Raw genomic sequence first — 19,980 nt, 5'->3', positions numbered from 1 at the left:
CCTATAGGAATTTTTCTGTTTGGTCATTTGGTTAAATTGTTTACATTACATATGGGAGAAATAATTTGAAGAAAAAGCATTTTATTTTGATGAGTATATTATTAAACTATGTATTATAAAGTTGAATACCTTTAAGATATTACTAGTCCATAAAGACAGACTGAATTTTCTAAGTTAATAAGATAAATGCAGTGTTTAATTGTGTAATAAAAACCATACTTTACAAATTCTAAAGTACATGTGCTTTAAGGACTGCATATATAGGTTAAAATTTAACATTTATGTTATGTATAAAAAAATGTGGGAGAGAGGAGTTGCTTCCCTGACCTGATATTTTGAGAAACTTGTATTCTGCTCTTTTAAAAAAATCAACTTGTTTTTGTTTTATAATGTTCAAGCTTTGTTTTCAAATGAAGATCTAAATGAGGAGGTTTCAGGCTGCTATTTATAAACACTTAGGAGCAAGTTAGTCCCTCAGTGCCCCCCCTCCCCACACACACACAAACACACACACACACACACACACACACACACAAACAAAATCAACTAAATTAGATATAATTATCACTGTTTCTTTTTTTTAACCCGGGCATTTCAAATACTAGAGACATTTTGATAAGACATTCATATGTATACATATACATATACACATACACACATTTCTATTAGAATAATGCAAGTTATAAATGTAAAGATTATCTTGAGATAAAATTTACTGTTTTAATATTTTATTAATTTGCTGTATTGCAATGTTCTATATGCTTTTCGTCTCTAACCACCAATCCATTATGAGTGCAATTTAAACAATCTGTGACTGAGAAAAACCATTTAAATCTATATAGTCAAAAACATCAGGGTAACTACTGCTATTGAACTGGATGATAAGGGCCTTAAGTGGCTAAATCGTGAATCAATTCATCTGCTCACTTAGAAACTAAAATGGAAGCCCTCAGATTGTCCTGTTTTAAAGAAAATGTTTTTTGTTTGGTTATGAGTTTTTTGGGTTTTGGGGGTTTGTTGTTTTTTTTTTTTTTTTTTTGAGACAGAGTCTCACTCTGTCACCCAGGCTGGAGTGCAGTGACTTGATCTCAGCTCACTGCAACCTCCACCTCCTGGGTTCAAATGATTCTTCTGCCTCAGCCTCCCAAGTAGCTGGGACTACAGGCATGAGCCACTGTACCCGGTCTGGTTATGAGTTTGAAATATAGAAATTGAAACAGGGACTTATTGTTGCCTTTAATAAGTTGCTGTTGGAACAACTCGTGCATAAATAAATGCCATCATGTAGACATACTTTTGAGGTAGGTACCAGGATATTTATTGCCACTTTATAATGATGACAAAAACAATAAAGAAAACAATAGGCCAGACACGGTGGCTTATGCCTGTAATCCTAGCACTTTGAGAGGCTGAGGTGGGCGGATGACTTAAAGTCAGGAGTTCAAGACCAGCCTGGCCAACATAGAAAAACCCTGTCTCTACTAAAAATACAAAAATTAGCTGGGTGTGGTGGTGCGTACCAATAATCCCAGCTACTTGGGAGACAGAGGCAGGAGAATCACTTGAACCCGAGAGGCAGAGGTTGCAGTGAGCCGAGATTACGCCACTGTACTCCAGCCTGGGTGACAGAGCAAGACTCTGTCTCAAAATACATGCATACATACATGCATACATACATACATACAAATAAAACAATAATAAAGGTAGAAAGGGAAAAATGGGCAACAGTGAAAATGTCCCTCAATAGTGGACTAATAATTAATGGTGCAGTGGGCATTACAGTGGAAAAGTGCAGTCGTATATATCAACATGGAGAGCAACTTCAGAACAGTATATATAATATGAAACTGGTTTTATATGAAATAAGTGTTTGTGTGTGTGTGTGTGTGTGTTTGTGTGACCCATCTGGACAGATATATACCACATTACTAATCATGGCTATTTGGGGGATTGGGAGTTGAGATGGAGAAGGGTTGGATAATTGGGGGAGATTTTTTTTTTATGTCACACACTTAAAAATTGTGATGTGGTGTGTTTGGTAATAATTTCTTTTTAGCCATGAACACGTATACAATTATTTAAAAACCACCATAGCACAAAACAAGACCACCAAATTCAAGTGTTACTCCTTTTGGAAGCAGTTATGTCCTCTCTTTAGCAGTTTTTGATTATTTAGATAATAGTACCTTTCATACTCTATTGAAATAGTTAATATTATGTGAGCTCCTTAAAGTCAAGCAGTGTATTGTTACCTCTTTATTTCCAGGGCTTAGCCAGTGTCTCAATAGGAGATACTTAATAAATATTTGAATGAAGGAAGAAGGTATGGGTACAATATATGGAAGATATAATATATGTTATTAATAAGCCTGCTAATATTTAAAGCAGTTAAAAAAAATTTTTTTTTGGGGGACGGAGTTTTGCTCTTATTGCCCAGGCGAGAGTGCAGTGAAACAATCTCCACTCACTGCAACCTCCGCCTCCCGGGTTCGAGTGATTCTCCTACCTCAGCCTCTTGAGTAGCTGGGATTATAGGCATGTGCCACCTTGCCTGGCTAATTTTTTGTATTTGTAGTAGATACGGGGTTTCACTGTGTTAGCCAGGATGGTCCCAATCTCCTGGCCTCAGGTGATCCTCCCGCCTCGGCCTCCCAAAGTGCTGGGATTACAGGCGTAAGCCACCGCGCCCGGCCCTAGTTTAAAAAATTTTTATGTCCTAAGGCCGTCTCAACCAGTTAACTTTTGCCAGATTAAACATTGTTTTTCTATTCTTTATTTCTGTTTGAATTTGAGTCTTAGGATTAACCCATCTTAATTTATAGTTACATCCCTTGAAACATTAGAGATTACGGAATTATGACTATATTAGGACCATGTTGAGTTAACACGTTTGTTTGCTTTTTGAGACAGAGTCTCACTCTGTTGCCCAGTCTGGAGTGCAGCGGTGCAGTCATGGCTCACTGCAGCCTCAACCTCCTGGGCTCAAGTGATCCTCCTCCCTCAGTTTCCTGAGTAGATGGGACTACAGGTACATGCGGCTCTACACCCCGCCCTGATAATTTTTTTATTTTTATTATTATTATTTTTTGAGACAGAGTTTTACTCTGTTGCCCAGGCTGGAGTGCAGTAGCGTGATCTCGGCTCACTGCAACCTCTGCCTCCTGGGTTCAAGCTATTCTCCTGCCTCAGCCTCCTGAGTAGCTGGGATTACAGGCACACGCCACCAAGCCCAGCTAATTTTTGTATTTTTAGTAGAGGTGGGGCTTCGCTATGTTGGCCAGGCTGGTCTCAAACCCTGATCTCAAGCGATCCATCCCCCTTGGCCTCCCAAAGTGCTGGGATTACAGGCATGAGCCACTGCGCCTGGCTGGCCCTGATGATTTTTTATATTTTTTGTAGAGGCAAGGTTTTGCCACGTTGCCCAGGCTGATCTCAAACTCTTGGGTCCAAGTGATCCGCCTGTTTCAGCCTCACAAAGTGTTAGGATTACAGGCATGAGCTACGAGCTACCACATCCAGCCTGAAGTATCTTCTTAATACCCAGTCTGCATAAATCACTACAACATTGGTTGATGATAAATCCAGCAGTTTGGGTTTCTGTATGGAGAACAGTTTCATCTCCACCTCCTTGCCTTTGCCTTTTCTTTAGGATTCTGATAATCCTGACCTTCGAGACCGGGGCTATATTTATTGGCGCCTTCTCTCAACTGACCCTGTTACAGCTAAAGAAGTAGTCTTGTCTGAGAAGCCACTGATCTCTGAGGAGACGGACCTTATTGAGCCAACTCTGCTGGATGAGCTAATCTGCCACATTGGTTCTTTGGCCTCTGTGTATCATAAGCCTCCCAATGCTTTTGTGGAAGGAAGTCATGGAATTCATCGTAAACACTTGCCAATTCATCATGGGAGGTAAGAAGGTGTGAACTGTCTCTGAGTGAGAAATGACTCTGTTTAGACAGAGTTGCTCTTCTTTATGCTTTTATAGTCTGGAAAAGAACTGCTGTACGTTTTTAGACACCTACTACTATACAACCCCAGGGAGCTCCATCTGAATACCAGTGACCACGCATAAAATGGGTGAAAGACTCCTCTGTGTTCCAATCTAGGAGTACATTATGGCTTTAGAAAATTGTGGTGAAGACCTTCTAAATTGATAAAGTCTGAAAGTTGCTTAAGTCTGCAGTAAGAAGAGACTAGAAATAACCCCATAGTTGAAAACTTGGAAAAAAGCCTGTGTATACATTTAGCCATCTTGATCCATTACTGTAGCTTTTGTTGAGCCTTCTGGATAGTTAGCAGGTATAACTTATGCTGTAAAGCTGTTAATGAAATAATATTTCAGTATTGTTTTATTTTTAAAAAAAAGCCTGACTTCTATGTGGACTTAGTTTTTCAGTTACCTGTACTTTTTTATATTGGCCATATCAGCAAGGAAATTGTTATGAAAAGGCTCTTGGGTAACATGGAGCTCTTGCTTTGTAGCTATCTTAAAATTCTAATTAGGGAGAAGAAACACTCTAATAAACTCTTATAATGGGTATCTCAGAATCTTTTCAGAATCTGATTCCTTCATCAATCATAGTAGACCTTGATTGAAGTAGGATTTCCTCCCAGAGTAGTTAGAATAATTGGGCTTCTATTAATGAGTGTCTTGTACCATCGTCTAATATATATTATTGTTTAAGTGGTTTTTGTGAATGGCCAAAGTGTAGGATTTATTGCTTTACAAATTGGCGTGGTCAGCATTTTGGGTTCTATGTAAATAGACTGTGGATACAGATAAAGGAAAAAAAACAGCAACACCCAAGGAGATTATTAATCTTTCATAATTGAGTTGAATCTTTGGGTTTACAGCAGGTGCTATAATTTTAATCCAGAGGAGATGTGAGCTTCATAAGGATTAGTCCTTATAGTAAGTTAGGGTGTTTCTCCTTGTAGGCAAACATGTTTAACATTCTATAGATGAGACTATTTAACTTCTAAGAATTTCTCCCAGTCTGTGCTTCAAGTTTCGATGTAGATACGGATTTTCTGTTGTAACTTCCCTCTGTAACCGTGTTTGTATCTAGCCTCCTGATAACTTTTAACCCTCACATGGAAGTGGGGAAATGAATCAACAAACAAAAACAACGCTTTCTTAAACACAGGGAGAGAACCAACATTTAAACTACCTAAAAAGAAAGTGTCTTACATAAGGCCTTTATCTGATTAATAGCCTTTAAGTTCTTATCTTCACAATTTCTTTTGTGGTTCCTTTTTGGATAACCTCCTTTTCGTCATTTGTGCATGTTTTGTGTTTTTTTAAAAAATGCAAGTACAGGGAAAATCTGTTTTGATATAAATGGGAATGATACGTTGCTGCAAATGACATGTCTGTAATAGTATTGACATTACCTAGCTCTCTTCTGCAATGTGAGGTTAATAAGTGATACACCTCTCATAGGAAACAAAGCAACACTTTAAACCTTATTCTGCATCTTCTAGAGGTTTAAAAATACTCACTTCACTAGGTCTTTTAAAATCATCTGGGAAAGAGAGAAGTGATTTTTACTTGGATATTGCTTACTATGCTTATACTTGTCAGCTGCTCTATGGGGGTGAGGTAGTAAATAGTTGTCTAATTCAGAAAAATCTCACCTTTAAAAAATACTGCTTTAATGACAGTTATGCAGTTATTTCCCTTAAAATTGGAAATGTCTTTATATTAATTTTCTTATATTTTCCATTGAGAAAGATGTATAATAATGACGTATCATATTCTTGTAGAATCTATAGGATCATTTATATCTTTTCATTGAACTCACTTTATCTTCTCACATTATTCATTCCTTTCCATTAGAGTGAAGAAAAATATGTGCATGATACCTATTCTACCTTCTTTTTAGACATACTGATAGAACCATGTGTTCTGTCACATTTTCTAAATGGTATATGTCAGAAGATGACAGAATTTCATGGGTAGAGAATACTCTGTGAAAGATTTTATTTATTTCTTGTCAGGTGTATGAAATCATTTCCCCGTTTTACTTCTTTCTTAAAGCCTTTTCATCATGGCTTCCTGGACACTTTCCTTGTAAATTAGCTTTCCTAGATTGTATTTCTGTCTTTAATCTTTGCAGTTCCATGTTTATTCTCTTCTCTGATTATTAATCTTGGTTGTATCAAAAGGTTCAATCTGAACCCTTTCTTTCTGTGTTTCTCTACATATTCCCTTAGGGAAATTACCCACTGACCACTAATATATTATAGAGCTTTACCATTTAGACCATGTTTTCAATTGATCCTTGCCTTAATAAAACCTTATGCTTCAGTGATATTGTTATCACTGAAGAAATTTTGTCTCACAGAGGTTGTTGCTTTCCGAAAATTATGCAGCTAGTAATTAATGGAGCCAACACTTAATCCCCTGTTTTTACCACCATCCTACACTGACCCACACCCTCATGATTTCACCTGAGATGTGTATGTGAATTTCTAACCAAGCTTACTTCTCTAGCTCTGACTGCCAGTCCCTTGGTTTTGTTTTCGTTTGTTTGTTTGTTTTGTTTTGTTTTTGAGACGGACTGTCATTCTATAGCCCAGGCTGGAGTGCAGTGGTGCAATCTTGGCTCACTGCAACCTCTGCCTCCTAGGTTCAAGAGGTTCTCCTGCTACAGTCTCCTGAGTAGGTGGGACTACAGATGTGTGCCACCACACCCAGCTTATTTTTTTGTACTTTTAGTAGAGGTGGGGTTTCACCATGTTATCCAGGCTGGTCTCGAACTCTTGACCTCAGGTAATCCAGCTGCCTTGGCTTCCCAAAGTGCCAGGATCGCAGACGTGAGCCACTGCGCCCGGCTGGAATATGAACAGGTTCTGAATTATCGACCCCAGTGCTCTACCCTGAGACTCTGGGCATGAGCCACCGTGCCAGCCCAGTCCCTTGTTTCTGTCAGGCTTCTCTACTTGTTTTTCTTACTTATCTTAACAGAATTGAAACCTGCACATATAATTTTTCCTGTCGTCCTTCTAGAGTCCCCTGTGATTATTAGCTAATCTTTTGCTTCTTAGTTTTTGTTTGTGTCAAAATTTAACTAGGCTTTTTTAAAGAAAACATTTGTTTTTTAATTAAATTTTTACAATTTTTTTTACTTTTTTTTTTGAGATGTAGTCTCGCTCTGTCTCCCAGGCTAGAGTGCAGTGGCACAACCTTGGCTCACTGCAAGCTCCACCTCCTTGGCTCAAGTGATTCTTGTGCCTCAGCCTCCTGAGTGGCTGGGACTACAGGTGCCTCCCACCACTCCCAGCTAATTTTTTTGTATTTTTAGTAGAGACCGGGTTTCACAATGTTGGTCAGGCTGGTCTCGAACTCCTGACCTCAGGTGATCTGCCCACCTTGGCCTCCCAAAGTGCTAGGATTACAGGTGTGAGCCACTGTGCCCGCCTGTTTTTTTGTTTTGTTTTACTTTTTATCATATAAATCTTAAAATATGCAAGATAGAATGGTATAACAAACTTGGATATACCTATCACTCAGCTTTAGCAGTTATCAGTATCTTGCCAGCCTTATTTCATTTATTGCCTGTACAGTTGTTTTTGAGGTGGCTCAAATATTTTAAATCCAATCCCAGACCTCGTATCTTTTCACCCATAAGTACTGTACTTGGTATCTTTAACAGATAAAGACTTGAAATTACAATATTATCAAGCCTAACAAAATTGGACATAATTACTTAATATCATCCAATAAGCAGGCTAACCTACTTTCAGATTTTCTCAATTGCCATTCTCTAGTCTCGTTTAGAGTTTATTTAAGATTGGCTTTACTTTTTCCTTAAATGTTTGGAGGAATTCACAGTGAAGCCCTCTGAGCCTGGAATTTTCTTGGTGGGAATTTTACTTTTTAAATTGACATCTAATTTATAATAACCTTAGCATTAAGGTTATTGCCTGACCTTTGCACGGTCAGGATACCACAGCCGTTGAACAAATGTCACTGGGCAGGCAGTGCCTCTACTACTGGTAATGCTAGAGGTGATGTTTTTGGTAAACAAGCTGGGTAAGATTTGCCGAGTTCCTTTTACTGTTTGTAATCTTTCCTTAGAGCATACCTGTGTTGGATTAACAGTATAAATAATAGGGTGTTTATTATATTGTTTATTAATATTAGGCTGTCAGTGGATTATTCCGGTCTGATATAAGCTTATGCAGTGGAGAATATCTTCATGTTACTTATATTAACATTATTGCTTCTATTAAGTAATAGATTAGTCCAATCTATTAGTAATAGATTAGTTCACTAATCTTAGCATTTAGTGCTCAATGAATTTTTACATATGTATACACTCATATAATCACTACCCTGATCAGATATAGAATATTTTCAGCACCCTAGAAGGTTCCTCGTGTTCCTTTACTGTCAGTGTGCACACTTCAGAGATTACCACTGTTCTGATTTCTATCACTATAGATTCATTTTGTCTGTTCCTGAGTGTGCTATAAATGGAATCTACAGTTTTTACTCTTCTGTGTCTTGTGTCTTTTGCTCAACATAATGTGAGATTAATCTGTGTTTTTAGTAGTTTGCTCCTTTTTATTGGTGTGTAGTATTCCATTCCATGAATATACCATTTATATCTTCTGTTGCACCTTTGGGTTATTTCTAGTTTGTGGCTGCTGTGAATATTCTTGTATTTGTCTTTTGGTAGACTTATGTATATATTTCTCTTGGGCATATACCTAGGAGTAGAATTGCTGGATCATAGAATAGGTTTCTAATTAGCTGTAGGAGACACTGCCAATTTTCCAAAGCAGTTGTACCAGTGTATACTCCTTCTAGCACTGTATGAGTTCCATACATCTATCTACATTGTCAGCAATGCTTGGTAGTTTAGTTTTAGTTTTAGCCATTCTGGTGAGTGTATAGTGGTGTCTTGTTATAGTTTTAATTTGCGTTTTCCTGATGAGTAAAGTTGCTAAGCACATTTTCATGTTACTGTATCCTCTTTTGAGACTTGCCTATTTTTAATGATTTGTCTTTTTCTTAATGATTTGTAGGAATTCCTTATATAATTTGGATGCAAGTCCTTTGTTAGTTATATGTGTTGTGAATATCTTCTCTCAGTTTGTAGAGAATATCTTTTCCCAATCTCTTAATGGTGTCATTGGAAGACATGTTCTTAATTTTAATGAAGTTCAGTTTATTACTTTTTTTCTTTTGTGGCTACTGCTTTTTGTTGAAACCATTATCTTCTCCAAGCTTATAAAGATGCTACTCTAGGTTTTCAACTAGGTTTTACCTTTCACATTTATGTCTGATTTATCTCAATTTTTGTTTACCTTGTGAACCACAGGGGGCCAAGGTTCATTTTTTCCCCCACATAGCTATCCAGTTAACCCAGCACCATTTATTGAAAAGATCATCGTTTCTCCTACCTAGTCCTTTTAACATGTCTTGAAACTTACCACTTTCTTTTTATTTTTATAGCCTGTTGAGTTGTTGTTATTTCATACATTGTTGATTACAGTAGCAGTTTAGATTACTCTTACCTGATTTTCATGTCCATTCTCCTAACTTCAGTCCATTATACACACAGGTGCTAGAATAATGTTCCTCTAATGTTATTTTTAGTTTCTGTTCTTTGTTCAAGAAATAAAAGTGATTCTGCATTTCTTATCATATAAAAAATCAACTCTTGGCCGGGCGCGGTGGCTCACGCCTTTAATCCCAGCACTTTGGGAGGCCAAGGTGGGCGGATCACGAGGTCAGGAGATCGAGACCACGGTGATACCCCGTCTCTACTAAAAATACAAAAAAAATTAGCCGGGCACGGTGGTGGGTGCCTGTAGTCCCAGCTACTTGGGAGGTTGAGGCAGGAGAATGGCGTGAACCTGGGAGGCGGAGCTTGCAGTGAGCCGAGATGGCGCCACTGCACTCCAGCCTGGGCGACAGAGCGAGACTCCGTCTCAAAAAAAAAAAAAAAAAAAAAAAAAAATCAACTCTCCAGACTAGTTTTCAAAGTTTTATTTTCCTTATTCTCTCTTCCTCCAAATTTTACCAATCCCAAACTCTGCTCCTGCCAATATAATTTTTTCACCACCCCTAAAGTCAAATTGTTCATTTCTGTGCCTTTGTACAAACCTTCTCTTCCTCTTTGGAGGTTTCTCTCTGGTAGTTCCTCATAAAACCATTCTGAGAAGCTTTTAGAATCAGCACCATTGATTTTGTTGTGTTTCTCTCTCATATCCTATCAATTATGCAGACACACAATACATGTTTCTGCTGTTACACAGTAAACTTGCTTTTTATTCATTTTGTAAATGCTGATTTTTTTGTTGGTGTGTGAGCCATTCAGGGCAGGAACCATATATTTTACAGTTTCTACAGAGAACCATAGAATTCTCCTTACAGTGTTCCCTCATAGACGTTTAATTAAAATTGACCAATTATATTATATAACTGACAAGGTTTACATAATATAATTTATTTTCGTTTTAGCAACTGTATTTTGATAAAAATAAGAATTGCTATTATCTCTTCATGAACATAAACAAATGGTTATAAAATCAGAGAGTTTTTCCCCCTTGTATTTGATAGTTATATATAGCTATATGTTTCACTGTTGTTGCGATGTTATGTCCTAGGTGAAACTGACTTTTCTCTTTTCTCCATTTTATGCGTATGTGACTTTAGCACTGATGCAGGTGACAGCCCTGTTGGCACTACCACTGCAACAAACCTGGAACAGCCTCAGGTTATCCCCTCTCAAGGTGATCTTCTAGGGGATCTTTTAAACCTTGACCTCGGTCCCCCAGTCAATGTGCCACAGGTGTCCTCCATGCAGATGGGAGCAGTGGATCTCCTAGGAGGAGGACTAGATAGTCTGGTAAGCATCTTTCTTCCCTTGTTCTTTTGGTTATTTTTAGTTCTTGATATGCTAGAGAGTTTTAAATTATTCAGCTTTTTAGAACTAGACCTTTCCTTGATGAGCAGTAGTGTCCTTTGATAAAGGACAGGATTCTTTGTCTTTAGTAAGACAAAATTATAATTAATACTGTTCATCATCAGTAATGGGTATGTCTGCAAGTGTATGGGATTATTTCATTGTCCTGCCTCTAAATAGAACTTTTGACATTTAACCATCCTATTGTTCGGCAATTTTAATGTTTAGTATCTTTTCCAGAGTTTATTATTGTTCCTAGCTCTTAACTCTGGATAGCCCACATAAATTCTCCTTTTGACCTGAACGGCATTAAAGTGACCTCACACAAATCATCCTATTTTGAGGCTTTCAAACCTTTGCCTTTTTAATATTTTATTTACTTATGCCCTAATTCTGAAAGGTTTTGAGGCAGCCTTTTTTCTTCTTCTTTTTTTTTTTTTTTTTAAGTAAAATGTACCTTTATTACAGTTGGGAAGGGCTGCTTGATTGGTTCTTTTTTTCCCTTCTTCCCCACCTACTCCATTCTATCATACTTCCAATTTAATTAGCTTCCAGGATTCTAATACTAAAAGGCTCCAAAGTCCAGAATACCTGCGAACATTTGCCACCAATGGGAACCAAAATTATTTTTTGTTTCTGTACAAGATAAATGAATTTTAAGGGTGACCATCAATCTATGAAGAGAAGGCCAGAAAAATAAGAAGTCTATTACATGACTGCCTACATAGTAGGTACTTAACTGTGGTGGAATTAGAGAGGCTTTTCTAGCTAGACCCTTGCAAAAGAGATTTTTGTCAACCCAATGACTATAAAGATGCCCAACAACGATTTATTTACCAATATCATTGGAGGGCTGACATCTTAGATATGAAAATATGTGTTCCCAGAGATGACAGACACAAAACAACTGCACTCTCTGCTGCATATACTGGCATCTTCTCTTCTACTTTATGAGCAGTTTTATGTCTGGGATTTATACCAGCCAGTAGAGGTTCATTTACTTTTCGGCTAGCAGAGAGTCTAAGGAAATAGGGTTATAGTCATATCTCCATGGGTTGTGCATTTTACTAATGGAAAATCACTGCTTCTAGAATTTATACATTGACCAAGCTGTGGACTCCAGCTTATATTGACACAAATGAGCACTTCTGTTGTCTTTCTTGGGAATATAAGCAAATACTTTTTATATTCATATCTTTAATGATTGAAACTGACTGATTGAATAGCTTCCTCATATGATCATTCTACTTATATTGCTGTATAGCCTCCTTATAGACTCCGGAGAGTGACAAATATTTAAATGTTCATGGAGGCTCCTAAGAATCCCTTATAAAATTAAAATAGCTCTTCCTTTTCTGTTCACATTCAACCACAAATTAAATATTGTATCCTCCTCAAGTTTATTACATTCCCTGGTGGGGAAGCTTAGTAAAGGTGGACTCATTGAACCTAAAAATGAGAAACAAAGTTCAAGGAATAGAGGGGAGAAAGAGGCCCTGCCTTTTCATGTTGCCAGACCCAGGACCCTGCTTGACCCACTATAAGCATAGAAAAAAAGAGACATGTTACTTTCATTTGACTTTGTATTAGCTCATGCCAACTCCAAAACCAATGGGTTTTGTCATCATATTTTACATAGCTGCCCAGTTATCTGCATTAGAATTCCTGCAAGTATTGTATCAAAGGGAAAAGCTGTTAGAACCTGCTTGGATTGTAGTAGCCAAAGTTGCACACAGGCCTATTTCCTTTTTTTTTACATAAGGGATATTCTTTTGGGGATGGGAAAGTTGTTGTTTTTCTAATTGGATTTCTAAATATGCAACCTTTGCTAGATAGGCCCAGTTATGTTTTTATGTAACTCTAAATTTTAACATTTCCTGACTTTGGGATCTAAAATGGTATCCTTGGTGTTATAGCCCCAGAAATTGTTTACAGTGCAGTTTTCTTCAGCTTATTCTGAGATTGAAAGATATCCCAGAAATCAAGATGAGAAGAAATTAAAGCCCTTATTTTTGCTTTGGATCTGTATGTGGTTAAATATATATTCACTCAGAGAATCAAGGTTCCTTTTTCGAGAACATCACAAGGAAGACCTAAATTTGCCTGTGTGGAAGAAGATGAGTTTCTAAGGCGGCAGTGGACTTTTAAAATGCTTTTATTGTTCTTATGCAAATTACCTAAAGAGAACATTAATCCTCAAAGCCATTTTTTGAATGCATCCTTGCCTTACAGAGTGCTTCTCAAAATAAATTATATACCTTGAATCTCCTAAAGATTTTGTACAAGAGAGGGTTTGTTTTGTTTTGTTTAGTTTGTGGAAATGGGTTCTCACTATGTTGCGTAGGCTCATCTTGAACTCCTGGGCTCAAGCAATCCCCCTGCCTTGGCCTCCAGAAGTGCTGGGATTACAGGTGTGTGAGCCAGCACACTGAGCCTGCAAGAGATGATTTAGTTGGTCTGGAGTGAGACCTAGAGTCTGCATTTCTAACAAGGTGACACTGAAGCTGCTGGTCCATGGGCCACATTTTGCATAGTAAGGACATAGAATATCTTGTGACCACTGTGAACTACTTCAGTTTAGTGTTTGAACTATAGCTACCTAGATGCTCAGATACCTTTTTCTTTTTCTCTCTCTCTCTTTTTTTTTTTTTTTTGGAGGTGGAGTTTCACTCTTGTTGCCCAGTCTGGAGTGCAGTTGTGTGATCTTGGCTCACTGCAACCTCACCTTCCAGGTTCAAGCAATTCTCCTGCCTCAGTCTTCCGAGTAGCTGGGATTACAGGTGCCTGCCACCACGCCCGGCTAATTTTTTGTATTTTTAGTAGAGACGGAGTTTTACCATGTTGGCCAGGCTGGTCTCGAACTCCTGAACTCAGGTGATCCACGTCCCTCAGCCTCCCAGATTGCTGGGATTACAGGCGTGAGCCACCATGCCTGGCCCTTTTTCTCTTGACTTCAGTAGTAAACAGACTTCTGGAAAGAGGGCTCCTCCTCTCCCTTAAATTAATTCAGAGGGCAAGAAACTTATTAAATTATTTTGTTAAAGCTCTTTCTTTTGCCCTGTAGGGAGAATAGTGTAGCTAGGAGTGGTAGAATTCAACCCAAACCCCTGTTTAAAATATGGCCATGGTTAGAATTGTGTGGTGGTTTGGGAAGCAGCGTTTAGGTTAGCTCAGTGATCATTTCAGGAAGGCTATCAACCAGGCCACTAGACTGTTGGTACTACTTTTATCATGGGTTTCTAACAGAACCTCACCCATAGAGGTCAGTGGTGTACTGCTAACAAAGTATTGCCTGGTTCCTGATGACCATACGGTTCTCAACTCTATCTGCAGAATTGGTCCCACATAATTACCAGTTTAAAAAAAAATACTCTCTAGCCACTGAAACTATAAAGAAAAAAAATGCTATCAATACTTAAGTCCAGGAGTAATTAAATACCACCTCTGGGAGGCAGGACCTAGACATTGCTATTTTTAAAAAGTTACCTGGGTTATTTTAATCTTGCAGCCAGGGTTGAGAACATTAAACCAAATGAAATTCCAAATGGAGTTAGGTAGAGATGTTAAAAACTGATCTCTAAGCCAAGACAGTGACCGCCACAGAAGAATCATATTCTCGAGATCCTCTTTGGCACCTCCTACAAAAACAGATATCTCTGACTTTCCTTTTGTTCTTTTCCCCCTGAATATTTTTCTGTTATGATATTCTGTGAGGTCATCCATCGTGTCAGAAGTTGACTGAAAGTTGAATTTGACCAATTTAGATATGGTCGCTCAGTCCCAGGGTCCTTTTTATCCTCGCTTACTTGCCATAATTGGAGACCGAAAATTGAGGGCATTTTATATTTTGGATTGTCTAACCATTTTCTATTCTTCTATCTTAAAACTTGATATTCATGAGAAGATATTTTTATTCTTCCTTTTTCATAGCCTGGTGATCTTCCCTTAGATCTTGTTCTGTTTCATCTTCTTTTACTGTCACACTCATAAAATTTGGCCAGCGTTAAGACGTAGTGAGTTGTGACCTTTTCTTATTAGGTTGGAGCAAAAGTAATTGCGATTTTTGCCATTAACAGTATTTACTTTTGCTCCAACCTAGTAGAACTGTCACAGTCAGGAAATACTTATCAATTTATTATTTATTTGTTATTATTACTAGTCAGGAATGTTTTGCCACAACATTCCTGAAAGCTGTGGCCTTCTTCCATCAATAGTAGTGACTCTCAACATTGGTGATTCTTTAAAGAGGAGTAGGGTGGGCCATTGCTGTGATATAAAGAAAGTAAACATACTGTAGCTCCCCAGGTGATTGATTCTTGTATGCTTTTTTAAAGAAAGCAGACATCTTTGAATGGAATGCCTCTTCATCTCAAGACTTGGATAAAAATGGATTTCTACCTATTCTTTTTAGTCTCCTTACTGAAACATCCTTATTTTTTGCTCGCATTTCAGCATATTCTCTTTTGCTTGTACTCTACAGGTAGTTTATTCCATCTGTCAGTACAAACTGAACTATCGCTTTGATTTGGAGTAAATTCAAGTAATGTAGTTTATGCAGTTGATCTGCTCTACATGTAGAGCATGACAGTTTACTAGTTAGGTATAGACTTGCTTGCAAAGTAGTTATTTGGGCTTTTTTTTGTTTCCTTTGGAAGCCATGTATGTGGAGTTTTTTGGGTTTGTTTTTTTTTTTATGACTCTGGTACTTAATCTAAGAAACTGCTCGTTCTGAGTAGTGTGATTTTTCTCACCGTGCAGATCCTTCTGGTTTGGGGTAGTGTGGGAGGTGACCTGATGCCCATGTGTATAACTCTTGTATATGTGTTATGTGCTCATGAGTCTGACATCTGCGAGGATCACTGAAGTAATAATTGAATCTCAATTATTTTCTTGCCTTTACTTCCAGTCTGTCAGCAGAGGCCTTGGCTAAATTACAGCCTTTTGTTCATCCAAGGTGCTGTGCATTATTCTTATACATAAACAGTGCTATTGTGTATATCAAAAATGGAAAGGAAGAATTATCCAAAGTGTCCTTTCTCTGTGCTGATGAAGGATTTCATCCTGGAGAAATATGCTGTGTGCCCAGCTTGAGTGGTATGGAATTGAAGAGAAACTGCCTTTTCCTGACCCTCAGTCCATGTTTTTCCCACTGTTTCTTTCAGGTTTTTACCTTTCAGATTATTAAGTCATAAGCTATTTATTAATAGTTTTGAGATTTTTTAGCCCACAGGAAATCCATCATCTATACTAGTTTTGCATCTTTATTTTTCTTCCTTTGGAGGAGCTTTGCAATGACTTAAAAGTTTAGTTTTTAGAGTTTGTGTAATGTGGAAAGATCTTTGTAAGTTGTTGCCCGTTAAATTTCTCAGTGAGGCTTCCATAACCACCATCTTTGTATCAGTGCATACATTTAGTCAAGGCTGGCCTCAGACAGTTTTGAGAATAATTACTAATTTCTGAGTTCTAGTCCCTGTGCTAGAATTTTTACAATTTCTAATCCTCAGAACAACTCAAGAAGATAATTGGTATTGGGCCCCATTTTACAGAAAACTGAAGGTCATACAGTAAGTTGCAGAGTTGGGATTTGAACCCAGGGCTTCTTTAAAACTTCAAAGTTTGTACACTTTATACTGTCCTATGATTTTCCAGTTTGTTTGTTATTGTCATCTTGTAGAATAGAATACAGTTTCACCTAACTGGTCCTTCTCAAACTGGGAAATGCAGTCTCTGGAGTACACAGCAGAGTGCAGGATGCATTTGAAGCTGCAGAATAAATATGGCTCATTGTCTTGTAGTGTCAGTCTTACTTGATGGTAAATAATGTAAACAGAATATACACTGGTGTGTTACCACTTAGAATGTAAAATTGCTTGACTTTAAGATAAAAAATACAGCTTGCTTGCCCTGGGCCTCTTGATGGTGTACATCCCAGGTCCCTGAGTATATGAGTTTGGGTTAATGTGTCACATGAAAGTTGGAGGACTACAGAAGTGTGTTCATTCATGAAGAAAAGAGACTGAATAATGAATGAATAAGTTCATGCACCTTTCTTGCAGCAAGAGGAACAGATTGTTCATCTTATCCTTATTTATTTATTTAAAGACAGGGTCACTGCAACCTTGAGCTCCTGGGCTCAAGTAGTCCTCCCACCTCAGCCTCCCAAAGTGTTAGGATTTACAGGCATGAGCCACTATGCCTGGTCATTTTATTTTCATTTAAGTAAAACCACAAAAATCTCCGTTTCCCATCTCTTCACCAGTGAGCTGTAATAAAGCAGTAGTACTTTGAGGGCAGTTAAATGATGTGCAGGCATTCTTCTTCTGAAAATTTGCTATCAAAACCACTCAAATAATACATTTCCTCCCTAGAATGAGTTTTGACCCGGCTGGGAGATGTTTGTTTATTTATTTTTTTGAGACAAGGTCTCGCTTTGTCACCCAAGCTACAGTACAGTTGTGTGATCATAGCTAACTGCAGCCTCAAACTCCTGAGCTCAAGTGATCCTCCAACCTCAGCCTCCCAAGTAGCTGGGACTACAGGCACATGCTGCACACATGGCTAATGGGTGTTCATTTTTTTTCCTCAGTTGGTTCTATTCATATGTTTGGCAATGTTGATGCAGATATTGTGCTCTAGGCCAGTTGGTAAACAATTTTGTCAGGCTTTTGTCCTTTTGGTGATAATTTTCCCTAATAAAATGATTCACTTCAAGATTGTCTCCCAGGAAATACTGCCAGTAGCCGTATATATATTACTGCCAGTAGCCATAAATTTATATTTACGAAACATTCATTCATTCAATAAGTAAATATTTGAGTGCCTAGTATTCAGGCTCTATTCTGTGTACTAGGCATATAGAATGGTCCTTGCAACCTTACGAAACAGTCCTTGGAAGCTTACATTCGCGTAGGGGAGACAAATGATAAAGTAGCAAATGCTGTGAAAGAAAGTGAGACAGAATAAAGAGGTTCTCTTGTTGATTTTTACTATATTCATCATTGAGTTCTGTCTGACCTAAGAGACCTATGGTGACCATTCTAAGGACTTTTTGTCTTACATCAGGAAGTAATCCGTTCCATCCCCCTACTTTTCCACTGATAGAAGCCTTTTCCCCCCTCAGGTTATGGAGTCTTCTGATGATTTTTATATGTTCTCAATGCGTTTATGCTATTCCTTATCAAGTCTGCTCTCAGCCATCAGTTTATTAGCTTTTGCATGGTTACAGAGTCTTTCCACCAATTTGATTCATTATATTTTATGATGCTTTTTGGAATAGCTTTTTTTTTTTTTTTTTTTTTTGAGACAGGATCTCACTCTGTCACCCAGGCTAGAAAGCAGTGGCACTATCACGACATACTGCAGCCTTGACCTCCCTGGGCCCAGGTGATCCTCCCACCGCAGCCTCCGAACTAGCTGGGTCTACAGGCGCCCACAACTACACCCAGCTAATTTTTGTATTTTTTGTAGTCATGGTTTTGCCATGTTATTCAGGCTGGTCTTGAGCTCCGGGGCCCAGGCAATCCACCTGCCTCAGCTTCCGTAAGGGCTGGGATTACAAGTGTGAGCCACTATGCCCAGCCTTGAATAGCTTTTTGAAGATCATATTAAAATTTGCAGCCTAGTAGCTAAAAACCATACTTTAACCTACAAGATACTGCGTGCCATCTAAAATTTAAACTCTGTTAGAAAGACACACACTGATGGTTTTGATACCAATAGGATTTTGACAATAGTTAAGTTTTATTGTTTGTGATGGGAATCATTGTATACTATTTTTGCACCATTCTGTTGACTCCTGAATAATAGAGCTATTGGTAAGCTATATGGCTTGGAGCATTCCTTAGATTCCCTTCAATTCAGTAAGTTCTAGAAAACAGTAAATAAAAGAGACTCTAGCTCTAAACAGGAGCATAGAAATGTCTGAGCTTAAGATATACACCTGCAGTTAAGAGAATGTCTTCAGATACCTAGACAGCTCCACAGTTTTAGAAGCAAACAGATGTACTTTGGACTGGCCAGACATAGGTCAAAGGGGCTAACCCAGATCAGTCATTATGATAATTTGTGGGATTTTTTTTTCCAGTCCGCTCAGTGGTTATCTCAGATGATATTCCTTTATAAAATTTAAAAATTCCTTTTCAAATTTTCTTTTCTTGGAGTCAGGCAGATTTATTCCCTTATATAACTTCAATCTTGAGTTCTTTCTCTGTATTTCTGCTGTTGTAGCACATTGCCATTGGCCAAGGGCATTTCCTTTTGTTATCTATAGCTGAACTGAGCCTGTATGCAGGCTCAGCTCTGAGACTTTTGGCTCTACCTGGCTCTACAGAGCTCATGTAACCATGCCGAAATCCCTTTAGCCCATAAGTTACAATAAGTCACCATAAAACCCCTGTTTTCTGTCCAGTTACTGAACATTATTGTGCAATGACACATTATTGTGTAGTTTAACATGAACCAAGTTCCACTCAGCATTACTTCAGATGTGGTAAAGTGACCACTCTTTGGCAGTAGACAAATGTTAGTATTATTCTCAGCGCCATTTAATGACTACAACAATTATGGGGGACTACCGTGATTGGAGACTGGGGGAACTACACCACTAGCAGAAAATTTGGATTTAGGTATCATTTACAGACTTTTAATACAGACTGTTCAGTTCTCAGTATTTGAAATATTCTTTTCCTGAAGTTGCCATCTTTCCCCCTTCTTTCTGTATCTGATTTAGTTGACCTATAATTGACATCATTTTCTTCATGGAGAAAATGGCAGCCTCAGTAAGGCAATCCTGGGAACAATAGTGAGTGGACACCTCCAAGAGACACTTAAAACACAGTATCTAGACATTTAAGATCAGGATCAAAGCCATACCCTGCACTCCTATTCCTTTTCCCTCCTGTCTCCTACCAGCTCACTGGATAACAGATATCACTCTGAGTTTTACAAGTTCTAGTTTGATTGATTTTGTACCCTACCTGATAAGTATGGGCTTAGAGTATGTCCAGACAGATGAACCTGAATCCCAATAATCTCAGGCTGGGTGCAATGATTCATACCT

General features: G+C 38.1%; 1 protein-coding gene across 8 annotated transcripts in view; it reads left to right on the top strand.

Annotated features, from left to right (window-relative positions):
• Window positions 1-19,980, top strand: part of AP2B1 (adaptor related protein complex 2 subunit beta 1) — a 147,275-nt gene that overhangs the window by 68,866 nt on the left and 58,429 nt on the right. For all 8 annotated transcript variants that reach the window (XM_054670950.1, XM_063798696.1, XM_003953061.6 and 5 more), the window contains exons 13-14: window positions 3,650-3,909; window positions 10,673-10,865. In XM_054670950.1, the coding sequence (XP_054526925.1) occupies window positions 3,650-3,909; window positions 10,673-10,865 (453 nt within the window). The remainder of the gene's footprint in view (window positions 1-3,649; window positions 3,910-10,672; window positions 10,866-19,980) is intronic.

This window comes from Pan troglodytes, chromosome 19, assembly GCF_028858775.2.
Source record: "Pan troglodytes isolate AG18354 chromosome 19, NHGRI_mPanTro3-v2.0_pri, whole genome shotgun sequence".
NCBI classification, from domain to species: Eukaryota; Metazoa; Chordata; class Mammalia; order Primates; family Hominidae; genus Pan; species Pan troglodytes.
The sequence above is the reverse complement of the archived record's forward strand: the minus strand, read 5'-3'. Positions and strand labels throughout refer to the sequence as shown.